The sequence below is a fragment of the Hylobates moloch genome, unplaced genomic scaffold, assembly GCF_009828535.3.
Source record: "Hylobates moloch isolate HMO894 unplaced genomic scaffold, HMol_V3 SCAFFOLD_3, whole genome shotgun sequence".
NCBI lineage: Eukaryota > Metazoa > Chordata > Mammalia > Primates > Hylobatidae > Hylobates > Hylobates moloch.
The window spans coordinates 31,862,100-31,881,404 of NW_026652278.1; the positions used below are offsets into that span (position 1 = coordinate 31,862,100).

General features: G+C 57.2%; 1 protein-coding gene and 1 long non-coding RNA gene across 4 annotated transcripts; one reads left to right on the forward strand and one right to left on the reverse strand.

Moving 5' to 3' along the window:
* Positions 1-3,852: 3,852 nt before the first annotated feature.
* FGF8 (fibroblast growth factor 8) lies at positions 3,853-9,851 on the forward strand. 3 transcript variants are annotated; one of them, XM_032179566.1, is made up of 6 exons: positions 3,853-4,098; positions 4,191-4,227; positions 4,752-4,838; positions 5,056-5,236; positions 8,395-8,501; positions 9,340-9,851. In XM_032179566.1, the coding sequence occupies exons 1-6, from the start codon at positions 4,067-4,069 to the stop codon at positions 9,628-9,630; spliced, it is 735 nt and encodes a 244-aa protein (XP_032035457.1). In that variant the 5' UTR covers positions 3,853-4,066; the 3' UTR covers positions 9,631-9,851. The 3 variants fall into 3 exon arrangements, with proteins under 3 accessions (XP_032035457.1, XP_032035465.1, XP_032035466.1); XM_032179574.1 differs by lacking the exon at positions 4,752-4,838; XM_032179575.1 differs by lacking the exon at positions 4,752-4,838 and having other exon boundaries at positions 5,089-5,236.
* On the reverse strand, positions 6,040-12,831 carry LOC131382939 (uncharacterized). Its single transcript, XR_009212567.1, has 3 exons — positions 12,724-12,831; positions 8,383-8,467; positions 6,040-6,336 (listed from the first exon to the last, which is right to left on the reverse strand). It is a non-coding gene; the product is annotated as an uncharacterized LOC131382939 (long non-coding RNA).
* Between the last annotated feature and the right edge of the window lie 6,474 nt (positions 12,832-19,305).

Consider the following 19,305-nt stretch of genomic DNA (forward strand, 5'->3'; position numbering starts at 1 on the left):
GCCGAATCTTGGGCAGAAGGCGTGGGAAAGCCACTGAGGTTTGCATGCATGCGTGCATACGTTCATTCATTCATTCGAACGACTTGAGTTGGAGCGGGGAAGTGGCTGCGGCCCTCACTCCTCTTTCCCTTCCTCCTCTTGGCCCCAGCCTCCAAAGTCCTCGGCACGTGCTTGGCAGGAGGAGCGGGAGACTGGCTGAGTCCTCTCTCCGGGGAGGCCTCCCTAGCTGACCCATCTACCCCCTGCGCGGCCCCGCCCCAATATTTACCCCACCCATCCCCCGCGATGCCACTGATCGCTCCTTGCATTCCTCGCCGGTTTTCCGGGTCTGTCTCCCGGTGGGCGCGGGCCTGCGCCGAGCACGCTCCTGCCCGCAGTGGGGACCCAATCCACATCAGCCTCTCGGCCCAGGAGTTTCTCAGCCGGTTGGGGCGCCCCGCGGACACAGCTGGGCAAGGTTTATTCCTCTCCTCGCCCCCGCCTCTCCTCGAGCCCTCTTCTCTCCCCTTCAGCGCACAGTAGGAGCGCTGCCGGCTCACTGTGGCCTCAGACCCCTGGGGGATGAAGGCATACGCCGGGGTTTGCCGACTGCTGGAGGAAGGGCAGGCTCCTATTTGGGGGCAGAGGGAGACGACTCCCAGACAGCGGCCGAAGTGCTTAACGTAGTCTCGGCGATTTGCATTTGAACGGTCGGCGGTGAGTCCGCGGCGCTTTGAACGCCCGGGGCAGGAAGCGCGCGTCGGAGCGAGCTGCGGTCTCCGGCGGGTGTGGATTGGAGGGGCCGGGGGCTGGGCTGGGATCGAGGGGTGCGTTTGGAAATAGGCTGAAGGAGTGTGTCTGGGTGCCGGCGAGGGCGTGTCTGCGGAGACGGGCCGTTTGTGTTGGCGAGGAGTGTGTGTTTGTGTTTGCAGGCGAGGGAGTTTGTGTCTGTGCGTGTGTGTGTTTGTGTTTGCGGAGTGTGGGGGCGGCCGGGAAAGGTGGCCGGGCTGTCACTCAGCGATCAAGTTGACAGGCGCTCCCTCATCTGGGCCAGGGAGCTCTGATTGCAGATTCGAGGAAACAAAATAGCAATTGTAATTACCGGGCTTTGATAAGATAAAGGAGGGAGGGAGCTGGCCGGGAGGCGGGCGAGCCAGCGAGGGAGGGAGCGGCCTGCGGGGGCCCGGCGGGACATTTGCATCTGTCAGTCACGGGGCGTGCTGGGGAAGAGCCAGGTGCTTGTTCCCGGGTTGTCCCCATCTGCTCCTCTCCCCCAGAGAAACGGACTTTTGGGGAGATGAGAATTTCAACGAACTAGGTGTGGGTCCGCTTCTCAGGAGGGTCTCCAAATCCAAATGTAAAGGAATCCTGGTCCAGCACAGGCTCCCTGGCAGAGGCTGGGACAGGACTGAAACTTGACCTCGGACCCTTCAGATCCCAGGACGCCCATCTCTGGGGCAGAGGAAGAAGGGTGGCTGAAGACCATTGAGGGTCAACCCAGGGCCCTAAGAAGCTTCTGGGGGTTCCACAGCTGGAGCTGAATGCTGGTCTCAGCCAGGGGCTCTGCCCCTACCCCCATTCCAGGGAGGGGCAGAGTGGCTCTGGTTGTGACCCCAGGACCATGCAAACACTGTTGGATGGGCGGGTCACCCTCACCCCTGCCTGGGGCCTACTCCCTGCTCTGCTTATCTCACTGATGTTCAGAGAGTCCATGGTGGGAGAAAGCCCATTTCTTACAGGAAGTGCCTGCTCTCCATCTCTCCATTCAATCATTTGTTCGTCGATATACACAACTAAACATGCTTAAGGGCCTACTATGTACAAGGATGAGGGTAAGACCACAAGCAAACAGACATCACCCTTGCCCACGTGAAGCAGTGCAGAGAGGGAAACAGACACTCAACGAATTGTGACTCAGGCCTTACACAGAGCACAGGGAAGGCAAGGGCTGGCCTGGGCTGTGGCCACTTGTATCCACCTGACTTGTCTCCGCCTGAAGGACCCACCTCCCCATGGGCTTTAGAGGAGACAGTGCCTGCCAAGCCTGTAGCAGATACAAGTGCTCACTAACTGGTGGAGTTGCTGGTGATAATCTGTTGGGAGGAGGTGAAGGCAGGTCTTCCTGGGGAAGTTGCAAATAGGCTGAAGTCCAAAGGCTCAGCCACTTTCCCCATCATTCATTCATTCATTCATTCATTCATTCATTCATTCATTCAATGAACTCTTAACTGCAGAACAGCTCTGCCCAGCTTTGTGCCACGAGCCGTGATTTCTGAGCTCGTAAGTCATGGTCCTTGCCACAAGGTCTGTGTGGGCAACAGCCCAGTGAACAGATTCCTGGAGGGGGATGGCAGGTGTGCTCTGGAAGTCTACTTCTCTGAGGAGGGATAAGATCTTGGAACGCACCCTCTAACTGTTTTCCCATCTCTCCATTGCTCAGTGTTTGCATTTATGGCTGGGAGTTGGAAAGATGGGGCACAGGGAAAGGTGGGACACAGAGCAGGGAGGGAGGCAGGGCCTGGCTGTGCCGCTGGACTAGGGCTGCCGCTAATTTTGGCCTAATGGCTTCCTGGGACCACACCAAACCCTCCAGCCCTACCCCCAGGGGAATGGAGGGTCATTGGGGAAGGGGGAAGGGGAAGTGGTGGGTGAAGACAGCAGCCTGGTAGGGTATCACCTGCTCCTCACAGGGCACCTGTCCCAGGGCATCTCTGTCCACCCAGGCTGCTCCCACAGAAGCAGAGTGGGGGCTCAGGGTTTCCAGAAACCTCAGGGGGGAAGCCACAAGGTGAGGGGATAGGAAAGGCTTAGACAAGTGCCTACCTTCTCCCATGCTCCAGGCCCAGCTGACTAGCCCCTGCCTAGAATACAGTAGGTGTGTAAATACCTGTTAAATGAAAAACGAATGGGGCTTTGAGGGAGAAAGGGCTGGGTGGCCTGGATGGAAGTCCCTTCCCCCAGTAAAAGCTACTGAGGGTTTTTTTGCGCCTGCTGCCTGCTGGGGTAGGGGGACAGTGGGTCCTGCCAGGTACTTCCGGGCTCTCTCTTCCACACAGGTGGCTCGGGGTGCTCCTCAAGCTTCAGGCTAGTGTGTGTGTGTGTGTGTGTGTGTGTGTGTGTGTGTGTGTGTGTGGTGAGGGGCACAGGGGAAGGGGTGATGGTGATAATGGGGTGGGGGGAGGAGGAGGCATTTCTGGCTCCCAGGGCCTCCTCGGGAGAGTGAACGAGACTGGAGAGACCGACAGGACGGGGCACGCGGCCGAAACAGGGGAGCGGGGTCCAGGTGGCACCGGCACGCACTGCGCAAGGGCCGGGTGCGCAGCCATTCGCTGCACGGTTAGCGGCCGCTCCCAGGGGCTCGGCGGGACACACAGTAGGTGGCTCGGAGACCGCTGCGTAGCCGGCGGCGGAAGCGTCTGGGCCCGGAGGCGGAGACCCAGCCCCACCGGACTCAGGCGCTCCGGGAGGTCGGGGAAGCCCAGGCCCGGGGTCTCCTGGCCCGCAGAGCTCGCAGCCCTAGGCGCTCCCATCCCCGCGCGTCCGGGCCCGGAGAGCGCGCGAAGGGACAGGCCGGGGATAGGGGGAGGCGCCCAGACCGGCCGCCCCCGCCCCTCCCGCGGGTCCCCAGACCCCTCCCCTAGCCCAGACCCTCAATCCCGAACCCGTCGGCCGCCCCGCCCCGGCCGCCCCGCCCCCGCCCCGGGCTGCATCCAGGCCCCAGTTCCCAGCCGGGGGCTGCGGGCTCCCGCCGCCCGCCCCGCGCTCCCCCCTCTCGCCCGGTGCGGCGCCCCCCGCCCCCACCCCTCCCCGCCCTCCCACCTCCCCACCCACCCCGCCAGCCCGTGACCCTCCCGCCCGCTCCGGCTCCCGAGCAGCCAGCGGCCACCGGCTCCGGCAGCGGCGCACAACGATTCGGTGCGGCGCGGCGAGCACGACGTTCCACGGGACCCGCGGAGCCGCGTCGTGATCGCCGCCGGCCTCCCGCACCCGCACCCTCTCCGCTCGCGCCCCGCTCCGCGCGTCCCCCCGCGGCCGCCCGCGGGACGGCGTGACCCGCCGGGCTCTCGGTGCCCCGGGGCCGCGCGCCATGGGCAGCCCCCGCTCCGCGCTGAGCTGCCTGTGAGTACCGCGCCGCCCTGCCCCGCCGCCCGCCCGCCGCGCCCCTCGCCTCACCCGCGCCTCTCTCTCCCGCCCGCTTTTGTCTCCCACAGGCTGTTGCACTTGCTGGTCCTCTGCCTCCAAGCCCAGGTGAGGAGGGGTGCGCAGAGGCGGGGGCCGGGCGCGCCGGTGGGAGACCCGGGTGGGCAGCGCCGGTCGGGGGGCACCGGGACCGACTCTGCGGCCGGCGCGGGAGGGCTGAGGGCACCTTAGAAACCCAGCCCCGAGCCACCCCGAGGAGGGAGCTGAGGCACAGAGAGGTAGCACCCCGCCTGAGGTCACACAGCGAGTGAGTGGCCAGGATAGAAACGAAGGTCTCGGAGCCCAGCACTGTCCCCCGTGCTTCCTGGCCGGCTGGGGGCATAGGGAACACCCAGCCGCGGAGGAAGGGGGCAGCCGGGGCCAGGGGATGGATGTTCGATGTCAGGGGAAGCCGGGTGACTGCAGCAGAGACCCTTTCAGCGCCCCTCGGGGGAGGCTTGTGGCCGGTTTGGCCCAACGATCGGGTGCCCAGGTCCCCTGCACTCTCAACATTTGCTCCGTAAATTTGTCTTTATAAATGTCAGGGGTCGAGGAGGGCTGCCTCCCTACTTAAAAGCGCCCTGCTCCTCTAGGAAGGCCCGGGCGGGGGCCCTGCGCTGGGCAGGGAGCTCGCTTCCCTGTTCGGGGCTGGCCGGGAGCCCCAGGGTGTCTCCCAACAGGTGGGTCCAGCTTCTCCCTGGGGCTCGTTCATCCTGGGCTGGGTCTGCCCGACTTGCCTGGGTGGGGGATGGTGGCCTGGGCTGGCATGTTGGGGGAACCCCCAGCACCTGCTGGCGGCTTGGGGCAGTGAGGGGGACGCAGGGTGATGGGGCCACTCGGGCCCCTGGGCAGAGTAGCATTATAATGGTGTATTGTGTATTTTTCAATTTCCTAAAGGTAACTGTTCAGTCCTCACCTAATTTTACACAGCATGTGAGGGAGCAGAGCCTGGTGACGGATCAGCTCAGCCGCCGCCTCATCCGGACCTACCAACTCTACAGCCGCACCAGCGGGAAGCACGTGCAGGTCCTGGCCAACAAGCGCATCAACGCCATGGCAGAGGACGGCGACCCCTTCGGTAAGGCGCACTGAAGGTAGCTTATGGGATGCGCGGCGCCTGGACCGCCAGTCCCAAGTGCACTGGCCGGGGGCCTGCAGGGTCCCCAGCTCAGAAGGGAAGCAGTTAAGGCAGAAAGGTGTCTTGAGGGTCAGCTGGGGAAGAGAGGGCTAGGGAAGGGGCCTGGGGGAGTAGTTGGCCACAGGTGCCCCCTTCCCTGCCCAGCAAATGAATGAATCTAGGAATCTCCCTTTACACCTCCCCCCTTCATACACTCCTCCCCAGCTGCAGGTGGAGGCAGGGGGTTCGGGGGAGGGGGCCTAGGTTTAAGGGAAGCGCTTGAAAGAGGATATGTCGCCAGGGCCCACAAAAGGAGAGTGGGAAAGAGAAGGGAGAGAAATCCCCTCAACTCTCCCAGTTGGAAAAGGGGGTTGCTGGAAACCCTTAAATACTTTAATCGGATGGGTCAATTACACGTGGAAACTGGGCTTGGAAGGGGGCTCTCCCTGCTCCACTCCCCCGGGAACACAGGCGGCTGGGGCAGGGCTCCCGGCTCCCTGTGGGGTGGCAAGTGCGGAGAGCTACTGCCGGCAGAGAGGCTGAGGACTGATTGATTTCTAAAACATTCAATATTCCTGCCTTGAAACGGGGCCAATTTCCAGAGTCCTGGATGTACCAAGAGAAAAGCAAGCCCTCTGGGCGGCTGGTGTTGTTTTTAGAGAGCGATTATTGTGAGTTTAAAAACCTTTAAATAATGACCACGTTAAACAAGCATGAAAGGAGAGGGGAAGACTCTATTAAAATGTAATAAAAAGGTGAGGCATTTTAAGAGCTAAGAAGAAAAATGAAGAATGATATAAAACAGAAAAAGAACGAGCTTTTTTTCAGATGTGGAGTTTGAAAGGAGTTGCAAGTCTGTAAATGTTAAAAAAGAGGTTCAAGATTGTTCTCTCTGAATCTCTGGAGAGACCCCCGCGTCTGGCAGAGCGATTAAAACTCTTCTTACTTTCACCTTTTTTAACATTTCCTGAATACTTTCTCCTCTTCTTGAGCCAGTTTGGGGGATCGAGTATGTCTCGCTGCATTTTTTCTGCATCGACGTAGCTGACTTCCCTTCAAAGCTGGAGGAGGAGGCATAATTTTCCTGGGATAAATCTGTCACTGGGGTGGAAGAATAGGTTTGAAAATGTTAAGCTTTCCAAAAGCCCAGTCGGGAGAGCTGCCGTAAACTGCGGCCCCAGCTCCCCAGATCGGAGCAAATTCAACCGACATGGGAGAGAGGGGGCTCTCTGGGGTGGGGGCGGCGGGGGGCGGCCTGCCCGGTGGCCGAGCTCCCCTGCTGGGCTGGCAGAGCAGGCCTACCGTCCCTTTGTCCCTCCAAAGTAGCTGCTTGCTGCCCTTCTCAGCTTCTAAGGAGAGGAGACGAATGCCTGGCTCTTCCAGGGTTTGCTCTATCAGAGCAAATGGCCCAGCATCCTTGAATTTTGGGGAGGGAAGCAGAAGCCAAGCCGGTGTGGTGGAATTCATCTTCAGACATCAGAGGAAGCCTGATGCTCACTTCTCTCCTTGGCCATATAAGAGGTTTCCCGCCTTCCCTAGTTCCTGCCCCACAGCAGGATAGGAGCTGGAGGCCCTAAGAACAGAGGCTCAGGGTATTCGGCCAGGACAGGAGAATAGCAGAGAGGTCTCAATGGCTTCTTTACTGGCCCCAGGAAGATGCAGAGGCACCAACTTCATCCTTGCCTGCCACATCTGGCCAGAATCCCCAGAGTGGCATCCTCTCACTCCTCCAGTCAGCATCCTTCCTGGCCCTTAAAAACAGCTGCTTCTTGCTGTGGAAGGCAGAGCAGGAGAGGGATGAGCAGACTGGCTAGGTCCAGGAGGAGGTGGGCAGGCAGTGAGGTGACAGCTGCATTTCCCTGCTGACTTGGGGCCAAACTGGGGGCTTGGCCACTGGTCCCAGCACTGAGCCTGTGTGAAGCGGGGAACATTACAAGCTGAGCAGTGATGACTGACTTGCTGACCTCGGTGCCCCAAATCCCTGCCATGGGTTTCAGGGACAGAGGAGGTGCCATATGTCAATGCAGGCTAAGTCTGAGAACTGCTTTCTCAAGGAGGGGAGAGGCTAGGCTCTGCGGCAGGGATGGCAGGAGAGCCAGCGCCTTCTGTCCCTTCCCAAACAGTGAAGTCAGACTCACTACTTTCTTGAGGACAGCCTATAAGAGATGATTGCATAGAGAGGTGAACAGGACAGGCTTCTGTGGCAAGTTGGCTGTCTAAGGGGAGGGGAGTGGGAAAGGAGGCATAGAATCTTTCAGCCTTGCCTCCTGGCCTCCAGACTAAGAGGCCAGTGAGCACGATTCTCCCTCCTCCTCACCCACAGAAGGTATTTGGTCACTGGGCTGAGAAGCCCAGCTGTGACGAGGATGAAAGAGAAAAGACGATTGAGTTGTTGATTTCTAGACACTGGGCTGGGGACCCTGGTGACTGGGAAGCCACAGGGAAGAGGCAGGATCCTCCTGGCAGGTGTCTGAGATTCTGGGAAAGCAGCCTGCTTTGGACTGTGTGTTTAGGGAGAGCTGTCCCCATCCCTAGCACCTTCTCAGCAGAGCAGAGCCTGGTGATGTTGAGGGGCTAGGGGTGGCCAAAGCTGTGAGTTAGAACCCAAAGTGGCAGAAACAGGAGACAATGCTTTCATCTTTGGCCTTGGGACTGGAGGTCACCACTTCACCCAAGTGTTGGTAATGACCTGTGAGACACGTGCACATAATATTTGGAGTTGGAAGGATCCTCGGAGATCTTTTGATTAGCTATGGAACTCTGATTCAATTAAACTTTACTTAGAGCCTCAATCTAAGAGACATCACTGTCTGGTTTAAAAAGAGGGTGGAAGGAATGGCACTTCAGCCTTTTCAATTTGATGGTCCCAAGACCTCTCTTGAGAACCCAGTTTGAAAACCATAATCCCATCCACTGCCCTCTGTAAACCCAGGGGTGGGGCCTGAGGTCCAGAAAAGCCCTTTCTCCGGGTTGCACAGCATGTTAGTAGCTGGGCTGGAGCTAGAGTCCGTGTTTTGGGCTCCTGGTCTTTGGAGCAGTTGCTGCTGGGCTGTGACAAGTGTGTGGACCAGCTGGGGTCAGGGATCTGCCAATAGCCATCCTGCTACCTTCTCTGACAGCAAAGCTCATCGTGGAGACGGACACCTTCGGAAGCAGAGTTCGAGTCCGAGGAGCCGAGACGGGCCTCTACATCTGCATGAACAAGAAGGGGAAGCTGATCGCCAAGGTGAGGCCCCAGCAGGCAGGTGAGGTCCGCGGGACCTGGGGAGTGGCTTGGGCTGGCTGGACTCCTCCGTGACAGTCCTGTGCTCTGATCCCAACAAGGTAGGCAGAAAGCCACAGGGCCATCTTGGGGTTACCTCATGATTGGGTGCAGGAGTGAGGGAGAAGGAAGCTGTTTGAGAGATGAAAACTATAAAAGGCAAAGGAGAAAGAATGAAGGCTAGGGAAGGGGCTGGGGGGGGTTGGTAAATTCCATATATCTTTTTAACAAATCGCCAAATTGCTTTGCTATTATGTCCAATTACATGGTACCAGCATTTGGAATGTTCAGTAAGCCGCAGGCCCAGCCCCTCGGCCGAGCTCTGAAATGGCTCCATTAGTCACGGCTCCTCTCCAGCCTCGAGCTCCCCGCTTCCTGGGCTTCTAGGGCTGGGGTCTCAGCATCTCCTCCCAGGCCTCCCCTCCCCCATAGGGTGGCTGCCCTGGGGCCAGGGAGCCGAAGTCCTGAGGGGGTGAGAGGGGCAGGTGGGGAGACGGGTGGCCAGACTGGTGGGCAGGAGGCCAGAGCAGGCAGGCTCTGGGCCCCTCTCTCTGTCTTTCTGCGTTGGGGCCCAGCCCCTCCGTAGACAACCATGTGTCACTGCTGCCTGGGAGGACAGGAAGTTGCCGGGTGGGCTGCGAGTTGTGAGGGATTAGAGAGCGGGTGCCCAGGCAGGGGGTGGGGCTGCGGCTCCTGCCCACCTCGCCATCTGCTGGGGTGCCCACCTGCTGTCTGGGGCCGCTCGCCCTCTGCCTCTGCTGGGGGGGCTCTGTAACTTGGTGTCTGGCTCCCCTACCTGCAGAGCAACGGCAAAGGCAAGGACTGCGTCTTCACGGAGATTGTGCTGGAGAACAACTACACAGCGCTGCAGAATGCCAAGTACGAGGGCTGGTACATGGCCTTCACCCGCAAGGGCCGGCCCCGCAAGGGCTCCAAGACGCGGCAGCACCAGCGTGAGGTCCACTTCATGAAGCGGCTGCCCCGGGGCCACCACACCACCGAGCAGAGCCTGCGCTTCGAGTTCCTCAACTACCCGCCCTTCACGCGCAGCCTGCGCGGCAGCCAGAGGACTTGGGCCCCCGAGCCCCGATAGGTGCTGCCTGGCCCTCCCCACAACGCCAGACCACAGAAAGGCTCATCCTGTAGGGCACCCAAAACTCAACCAAGATGAGCTGTGTGCTACTCTGCAGCTGGGGAGGTGGGGAGGTGTGGGGGAGCCCTGGGTTCCGGTTGTTGATATTGTTTGCTGTTGGGTTGTTGCTTTTTTTTTTTTTTTTTTTTTAAACAAAAGAGAGGCTCTATTTTTGTATTCCACTTGGCTGTGGTGTCTGTCTTCTTAACTCTCAGAAAGCCCCATTGGTGGCCTAGACTGGGATTCCGGCTGGGGGTTTGTGGGGCTGGGGGGCTTTCTCTAGCCTGTGCTGCTGAGGCCCCAGTACCTGCAAGGCCAGTCCCAGGGCTGGGCAGCCAGGGACTCCACTGCACCCCCAGGTGGGGCAGGGAGGAAAGGAGTGTGACACAGGGCAGTCCTCCTAGAAGTGGGTATCAGACTGGTGGCTATTAAATGATTGAAATATTTATTTAACTTGCATATTAAAAATGTGTGCTGGAGAGTGAGTCCTGCCCGGGTCAGCCCCTTCCCCCAACCTTGCCGCAGCTGGTGAGCGGCTGGGAGACGCAGATGACCAGGCGCCAGCTCTGACCGCAGCCTTCCTCCAGCCTAAGGGCCCCTGCCTGTCAATCATCCCCGACACTGTCACTTGAGGGGTTTTCCTGCAAGGACAGAAGCAGGGAAAGGGGCAAGAAGAGGCTCTTAGCTAGTCCTTGGAGCTCTCAGATGTGTACCTCCTAGCACTTTACAGAGGTCATTGCTAACACTTCCCCAGGCCACCTCAGGGCCAGAAATAATGGATGTGCTAGGACCAGAGCTGTAATCATGGATTTAAACCTCTTAAAAAGTGCTTCTCTGAGTGCCTAGGTCCATGTGGGAGACAGGTTGGAGATTCCAGAACTTGTTCTTTCTGAGACTCAGGCTCCAGAAAATGAAAGAAAAGAGCAGCTACCAGGGTCCAAGGTGGGGGCATGTTGGAGGGGGACCGCCAAGACTGGTGTTGACAATTGTGATGTGGGACAAGTGTTAACCTTGGGTGATCTGGTGAGATAGCTGTGGGCAGAAAGCACTGAGCTCAGGTGCTGCAAAGAGCCTGGGGAACTGTCTTCCAGGAAGAGGCTGCCCACCTCGGAGGATGGGCCTGGTGGGAGAGGAGCTGGGCACTGGATGGCACCAGAAGGGAAGCTCATAGGCCTAGCGCAGAACTAAAGGCAGTCATGGCCTTGGGGAGAAGCAGGAGGCCATGTGTGGAGGGAGGGAGGGCTGCTGTGGGAGTGGTGGAGCAGGTCATGGTGTGGGCAGAGAAGGGAATGGGCAAGGGTGCAGGTGTGTGTTTGCATGTGGACTGGTGAGACTGGTGTCCCGCCACACCAAGGGAGAGCCCAGGCCCCACGGCAGTCTCCTGAGTACAGAGCTGGCCCAGCCTTCATCACTGAGGCCTCCCATTAGGGCTGCTCATGCTTCCTTCCTTGTGGATGCCCTGGGCTGGTCCCACAGCCCAGCTACTGAGCCAGTCTAGAAACTTCCCTCCTCTAGGGCTCTGTCCATTGGCATCTCCTGGGGTAGGGAGCAACCCAAGGCTTCCTCCCCAAGTTTCAGGCCCAAGTCCCAGGCTTAGCCCACCCTGGCAGATCAGGAATTTCGAGGCTTAGTGGGAAGCCTGGCAGTAGAGGCTGGCTTGTCCACCTACCTCTCGTGGCCTGCCACAGGCGGTGAGGGGCTCTGGAGAGAGTGGGTTTCTGCTGGTGCATAGACACTGGATGTAGCGAAGGGGCCCTAGATGTCTCTCTTCCAGTTCCCCCAGCTCTTAGTGCCTCCTCCTCTGCTCCCTTCCCCCTTTAATTAATTCTGGGTGAGCAGCCTGGCTTTATTGTGCAAGGAGCTGGGGTCTCACTGTGGGAAAAGTCACACCTTCTGAGCAGCTTCTGATGCCATGCAAATGAAGGGACCGTCCAGGAAACGCTTTCATCTGCACGGTCTCCTGTCCAGCCCCTAGCCCCGTAATTACCCACATTTCATTTGTTTGAGAGCAATTCCTGGGGGAAGGCACTGAGTAGGAGGGAGTCTGGCGCGGGGGGTGGAATGTCAGGCTCTCCGCCTGTGATCCTGGCCACAACGTGGGGCCAGGCTGGGCCAAGGCTGGCCACTGGCTAAAGCTAATCCTCATGCCCCCAGGTTGGGGAGGCCTGAGTCCTCCAGGGTGGTGGCAATGGGATTGTGCCATGTTTACTTCTTGGAAGAAGAAGGGAGCTTTCCAGAGAGCCAGACCTGCCTTCTAGAAAGAGACACCTGGATGGGGAAAGGTGAGGTGGAGGGGGACAGAAGGGTGGGACCTGGTCTTTGAGGTTGCCTGCAGCTTTGGGAAGAGGTTGACTCCCAGTAGGACCCCAGGCCAGGGACCCATGGGAGCTGCGCCCAGAGCACTGGGGCTAGGCCGGGCTAGAGCACCCATCAACTTGTTTATCTTAGAGCCGCTGCCTCCACAGAGCCCTCACTAATGGGGTTTTACAGCCCACTCAAGCTGCAACTGGCCAAGAATCAATCATTACCGGCACTTAGTGGTTTGATAGTTAACAGCCTGAACTGAAGCCAAACTGGTTGTTAACTGTGATAACAACTGATTTCAAGGGGTTATTGCCGGCCCAATATGCTCAGCCCATTTATTTCGGGGAAAACAAGCAGGGAGCTGTTGCGAGGCCCAGAAAAGGGAGGAGGACTGGGCTTCTCTCAGCCAAAAGGCGCCCTGCCACTCGGTCCTGGAGTTGGTGCTGGCTGCGAGGGCCTAGGGGCAGGCTGAGGGCTGCTTCAAGGCTTGACCGCGCACACCCACTGAGGGCCTGCGTGTGAGCCCAGCCGATCCACACACTAGGCCCTCTCCAGCCTTCCCTCTCCCCAGTACTCACTTCAATTCTCTTCCTGCCTCCTCCCCATGATGTCCCAGAAGGACGGTCTCCACGAGGAGGAACCCAGGCCCAGTGGCCAGGCCTCTACTTGTCCCCACTCAGCAGCTGGGGCTGCACCCCCTGGCTCATTCCTTCCCCACCCAGGGCTCCTAGAGTCCTGCCAAGTACAAACCAGAAATGCCTTTCCTTTCAAAGCCAGCAAAGAGTCCACTTGGGTCTTGACTAGAAAGAACGAGCAAGAGTTCTCTCTTTCCACAGCACCAGGTCCTGCCTCTACCCCTCCCTTCCTCCCTCAGCCAAATGGAAGCAGGTGAGGCCAGGGTCAAGCATCATTCTAGAATGTTGCTGCTACAAAGGGCCTCAGGAATTCCCCACCCTCCACAGATGACAACGGCAGCCCAGATGACCCATAGCTAGGGTCAAAGCTGGTGCTGTCCTAGAAATTGGGTTTCCCCTCCCAGATCCAGGCTGCCTCCTGCAGGCTGCAGGTCTTTCCTTAATTCCATTCATTCATTCAGTAAATTTTGACTGAGTGCCTATGATGTGCCAGGCTCTGTTCTGGGTGAGGGGACAGAGCAGAAAATAAGACCCAAAAATGCCTGTTACTCTGGAGCCCATATTCCAGTCGGGGAGGACACATCAGTCAGTGACAACCACCACATAGACCAATATAGATTCAAAAACCACCTTCTTGGATTCTTCCCTGTTTCTATCCTCTGACATTCAGTCATCTCAATATTCCAGAGAAGAGGATGAGTGTGAAGGGTGGTGGCGATTTTAAACAAGGTGATCAGGAAGACCTTGTGGATAACTTCAGGTCTGAGCACACTCCATCAGGGTAAGGTATTCCCATACCTGGGGGAGGACGATCCAGGTGGAGGGAGCAGCCACTGCAAAGGCACACTGCATTAGGGGGGCAGGAAGGAGGCCACCACAGCTGCGGCACAGCTAAGGGAGGATCCTGGGGGTGTGCAGTTGGGGGTTGGGGGTAGTAGAGAATGACAGAAACTGAGGTGAGGTCGCAGAGACAGAAGGGGTGCAGAGACCTTCTGGGAAAGGGCAGATCATGTGGGGCCATTGAAAAGACTTCAGCTTGGACTCTGGATGAGACTGCAAACCACTGAGGATTTTTTTTTTTTTTTTAAACAGAGTCCCCCTCTGTCACCCAGGCTGGAGTGCAATAGTGCCATCTCGGCTCACTGCAACCTCTGCCTCCTGGGTTCACACGGTTCTCTTGCCTCAGCCTCCCAAGTAGCTGGGATTACATGCATAGCTAATTTCACTGAGGGTTTTCAACAGTAGAGTGACATGATCTGAATTAAGTTTTCCCAAGGTTGCTTTGGCTGCTGTGTTGATACTAGAAGGTAGCAGGGCAAGGGAGACCAGTTATGAGGTTACCGCAATAATTAGGTGAGAGATAGTAGTGAATGGAAGATGGTGAGGAGAGAGTGGGGTTTTGGACATTTTTCGCAAGTAGAGATGACAGGATTTGCTGATGGATTTGCGTGTGGCTTGTGCGGAAAGAGAGGAGTCTAGGAGTTTCCATGGTTTCTGGCTTGAGCAACGAAAAAGATGGAGGTGTCATTCACTGAGATGGGGGAGATTCCAGGATGGGCAGATTTGGAGGGGAAGGGTAGGAGTTTGGTTTTGCACATGTTACATCTGAGCTGACTACATACGTATTCAAGAGGAGATGAGTAGGCAGTTTTGTGTGAGTCTGGAATTCAGCGGAGAAGTCTAGTGTGAAGATAGCAATCCGGGAGTGTTCAGCACACAGATGATTTTCAAGGCCGGGAGACAGGATGGATTCCTTAGGGAGTGAGCAGAGATGGAGGAGAGGAGCCAGCCAAGCCTCAGTGTGCTCCAAACATTTAGAGGTCAGGTGAAGAGGGAGAACTGGCAAAGAAGACTGAGACTGTGTGGCCCATGAGGTAGGCAGGGGGAAAAGCAGAGAGGGCTGTGGCCTGATGACCTGGGGGAAGGACAGAAGGATTCTAAGTCCAGAGCTTTACCTGGGGCTAGGGAAAAGTTTCATGTCATCTTGTCTCCCTACTCCCTACCCCCCACTCAACCCCAGGGCTGAGAGGAGGTGGCAAAAAAACAGGGCTAGTTTAACCTGGGAGCATCACCCTTCCCTCTCATCAGCAGTTCCTGCTGGCTTTCCCTCCAGAACATCTCTCCAGTCCAATCCATCCACCACCCACCCTATCTACCTATCTACTGCTACCACCCTGCTCCAAGCCATCATCAGTTCTTGTCTGGCTTATGGCAGTACCCACCTCAATTGCTCTTCCTGTTTCTTCTCTTATCCCCCTACAATCCATTCTGCACTCAGAAGCCAGAATTTTCAAGACACAAATCTGATTGTGTTACTCCCGCCATACCTACACTTGAATTCAAACTCATTTCCAGACCAGCACGAGCTTCTCCACGCTCTGCCTGTGGAACTCCACTCCTTCCCCGCCCTCCCTCTTGCCTGCTGCTCCCTGGACACACTTCCTACAGCTTCTCTAACAAGCCCAGGGAGCCTCAGAGCCTTTGCACTTGCTGTTCTCACCACTTGGAATGTCTTTCCTCCAAATCACTGGCTGGCCGACCGCGTGACGTGGGTCTCTCTGCTGTCCCTGTCTGCTTTCTTGAAGGGGGGCGGGTGGGGGATGGAATCTCACTTTGTCACCCAGGTTGGAGTGCAGTGGCATGATCTTGGCTCACTGCAACCTCCACCTCCCGGGTTCAAGCATTTCTCGTGCCTCGGCCTTCTGAGTAGCTAGGACTACAGGCAGGCGCCACCACACCCAGCTAATTATTTTTTGTACTTTTATTAGAGACAGAATTTCACCATGTTGGTCAGGCTGGTCTCAAATTCCAGACCTCGAATGATCTGCCCGCCTCAGCCTCCCAAAGTGTGGGACTACAGGCAGGCGCCGCCACACCTGGCTAATTATTTTTTTTTTTATACTTTTATTAGAGACAGAATCTCACCATGTTGGTCAGGCTGGTCTCGAATTCTAGACTGCAAATGATCCGCCCGCCTCAGCCTCCCAAAGTGCTGGGACTACAAGCAGGTGCCACCACGTTTGGCTAATTGTTTTTTTTGTGTGTGTGTGTATTTTTAGTAGAGATGAGGTTTCACCATATTGGCCAGGCTGGTCTCAAACTCCTGACCTCAGGTGATCCACCTGCCTCGGCCTCCCAAAGTGCTGGGATTACAGGCGTGAGCCACTGTGCCCGGCCTCTGCTTTATTTTCTACATTACACTTATCACTATCTGATCTTATCCTGTTTTTTTATTTACTTGCTTTTGGTCTACTCTACCCTTACCTCCCAGGAGAGCAGGAACTTTGTTTGAATCGCTCATTGATGAACGCCCAGTGCCTATAATGGTGTCCAGCACATGGCGGGTGTTCAGCAAACATTTGTGCAAGCAATCCACATAGAGCAGGTTCTGAGGCAGCTGCGGAGAAGGCAGGCTGGGCGTCCTCTGTATCCAGGCCATGGGTCAGGCGTTAGGAAATGTCTGAAGGGCAGGGAGACCTGAGGGTGGTCCTGGGATGGGTGACTTCTCTTTGCCCATCCGACATGCACTGCTTACTAAAAAAGGTCCAAGGCTGTCTGGCACAGGCCCCCCATCATTTTCTCAAGCTGCAACAAATGTCTCCAAAACCTGGACAGGCAGACATCTAGGCAGGGCCTATTGGGCTGGACATCTCAGAACCTCCCCAAATTCTGCTTTCTTCATCGCCATCGGGTTTCCGTAGCAACCAGAGGACTTCACAGGAGAGAGTGAGGGGGAACTAAGAGCCAGAGAGAGCAGAGGAGAGAGGAGGAGAAAGTGGTAGCAAGACAGATGGGGAGCTGGCAGGAACTCCAGGGGGATCCCCAAGTCCCATGTTGCCATGGAGGATTGTGCCAATACGTCCCTTTGGTTGCCCCCTTCCCCATCTGGATCTCTTGCTGACCCTCAAGAAGTAACTGTCCATCTGGGCAGGCCCCAGAGCTGACCCCTCATGAAAAAACCCCCCCCCCCCCCCCCACCCCCGCTGGCAGGCCCTGAGTGAGGCTCCGGCTCCATCTGCGGTCTAGCTCCCTCCCTAGCCCCTCTCTTGGCAATAGTGGAACTGGCTGCAGCCCCTGGGTGGGTTTGGGGAGCATTTCCTGCCATTCCTTCCCTGGCTGTGTATGGAGGAGTGGATATTGGGGGAGGACAGTCAGCATTCTGCCCTGCTGACCAAGGTCCCCACCATTGGCATTTGGAGATATGGCCAGGTCCCCAGTCATGAAGACTCAGATGGGCTGTAGGTGAGGGCCTGGCTGGAGGTGCTCAGAACAAGGGCCCAGGCCTGGGCATGGCATTCAGGGATCGCAGAGAAGCCTGAATAGAGCTCTGGCCAGTGTGCTGCCTCGCATTCCCTTGACACCATAGGTCCGGAAGATGCCTGGCTTGGGACCTGAGAGTGGCAGAATAGCAAAGCTTGCAGCAGCCACAGCACTGTGGTCCTGAGACCCAGGCCAACTTCCTAGAGGACTGGTCGGTGACTTCAGAGGTTGGGGGTGGCCTGGGCCAACACCCAATTCCAGCTGTCCCTCTGCCCCCATACATGCAGCCCCCCAAAAACCCAGATTCCAAAACTACCTTCTTGGACTCTTCCCTGTTTCTAGCCTCTGACATTCAATCATCTCAATATGACAAATATCACCAAGTCCTGCAGAATATTTCTTCACAAAGAACTGCCCCCGTCCCATCATAAACACAACTGGGCCACCCCGTGCTCTTCCAACCCATTTCCCTGCACAGTCTCTCCCTGGGCTTTTTCTACACCCTCCCCCTCCCCCCCTCTGCAAGGAGCCCTTGGTAATGAAGAGCAAACTCATAAAACATTCATCCTGGGTAATACACCATGTAGGAGCTGCCTGATCTCAGTTCTGATAGAACAGGCCAGGTCAGCAGGACGCTGGGACTTAGGCTTCTGAGGGTTTGGGCTGACTTCTCTACCTTGGGCTCAAGTTCCAGCCACTTCCCTTAAGGCAGGTCTTATCTTCCCTGGGGTGCTGGGGGTGGGGGCTCTTGAGCTGAGTGGCAGAGGAGGTTCCTGAGAAGGGATGAGAGCAGCCCAGGGAGGGAGGGTGGCTGCTAGGGGTGTCCTTAAATGAGGTGTGATGGGTAGCTGGGGCTCTGGGAAAAAAAGCTTGACGACAAGGTGAGCCGAGTGACCAAATGGCTAAAGCCACAGCTTTGTGCTGAGTGTGGGGGGCGGTCAGAGCCTAAGCAAGTGGTGTCTAAAGTTGCTATTTTGGCCTGGGGAACCCTGGTATGAGTGTGTACAAGTGTGTGAGGGATGGGAGACTCTGGTATTGGTGGCAGGCCCTCTGCAGGAACCCGGCCCCAGGAAGCAGGCCCCCATCTGGGCACTTTCATCAGACCAGCAGGATGGGTAGACAGATGGAATGGAAAGAAAAGGGGATTTTCCTTTTTTTCACTCCCCCTACCCCTGGCATTTGCTCTGACACTGCTGTGGCATCCTCCAGGCCTCAGCAGAGTCAGAGAAGGAAGTCAGAGGAATGGCCACAGGGACAGCCAGAAATCAGAAGTGGCTTGGTGTGAGGGTGAGGGGCAAGGGCTTTGGAGTCCAGCAGCCCTGAGCTTGAATCCTGGCTCTGTCACTGCCTGGTCATTTAACCGGGGCAAGTCAGCTCACCTCTCCCAGCCCCCACTTCCTCACCTGCACAACAGGGAATCACTCCACCATAGGAGTTGCCAGGACTGAGTTAACATGAGCGTGTCAAGTGTCCAGCGGTTACCTTAACAATGCTTCCTGACAGTGATGGTGGCTACTGCCGGGAGGGAATCTGGGAGAGGAGGTGGGCCACCTGAGCTAAGTCCCTGGGAGCCCAGGTTTGTACAGTGGCATCATCAGAGAGGCATCGAGGAGCAGAGTCTGCAAGGAGACTGCTTTCCTGGGGAAACAGCTCTGGCAGCTGAGGGCCTAAGGCAGCCAGGAGGCTGGGAAAGAGACTGGGCAAGGTCCTTCATGCACACAGAGACTGACTGGCCTCTCCCCATCCCTTCCACTCATCCAAGCAGGTGTGGCTGCCAAAGGCCCGGGCCCCTGAAGGCCTGGGAGAACTGAGAAGGACGGATGATGTGCTGGCTGCAAGGGGGATGGTTTCCCTGCTTATCTTGGGGGCCAGTGTGCACGTTCTTGCCTCTCTGCCCCTCAGACCTGGCTTTGCCTCCCCACTCCCCACTCCAAATAAGCCCATGCAAATGGGGGAAAAGTCAAGCCTGAATTGCTGGAGTTGGGAAAAACAGAACAAGAGAGAAGCACTGAGAACACAGAGAGCCGACATTCAAGGCTCTGACCTTTCCTCTAGCCAAATGCGAAGACTTTCCTTTCCCTAGTGCCTTGCATTGATTCAGAAGGGTTTACTGAGCACTTCCTATATGCCAGGCAGTAGAGTGTTGGGAAGCAATGGTGCACAGGTTGGATAGATCCCTGACTCCTAAGGCCTCGCATGTAGCAGATGGCCATGGTTAGACAGGCCTTCCTGATGAGGAGTGGGAAAGGCTGAGACAGGAAGAGCAGGGTTTGTGTGAAGACGCTGGGGTTTAGGGGATGGGGGGCAGGAATGCTGCGTGTGCTGGCCATGGCTGGTTTTTAGGCAGCTAAAAACTGGTGGAAGACAGGACCCTGGGCTGGTTCTGCTGGAGTTCAGCTCCACTTAGCTCAGTCCCAGTTGAATTCCATGAACACCG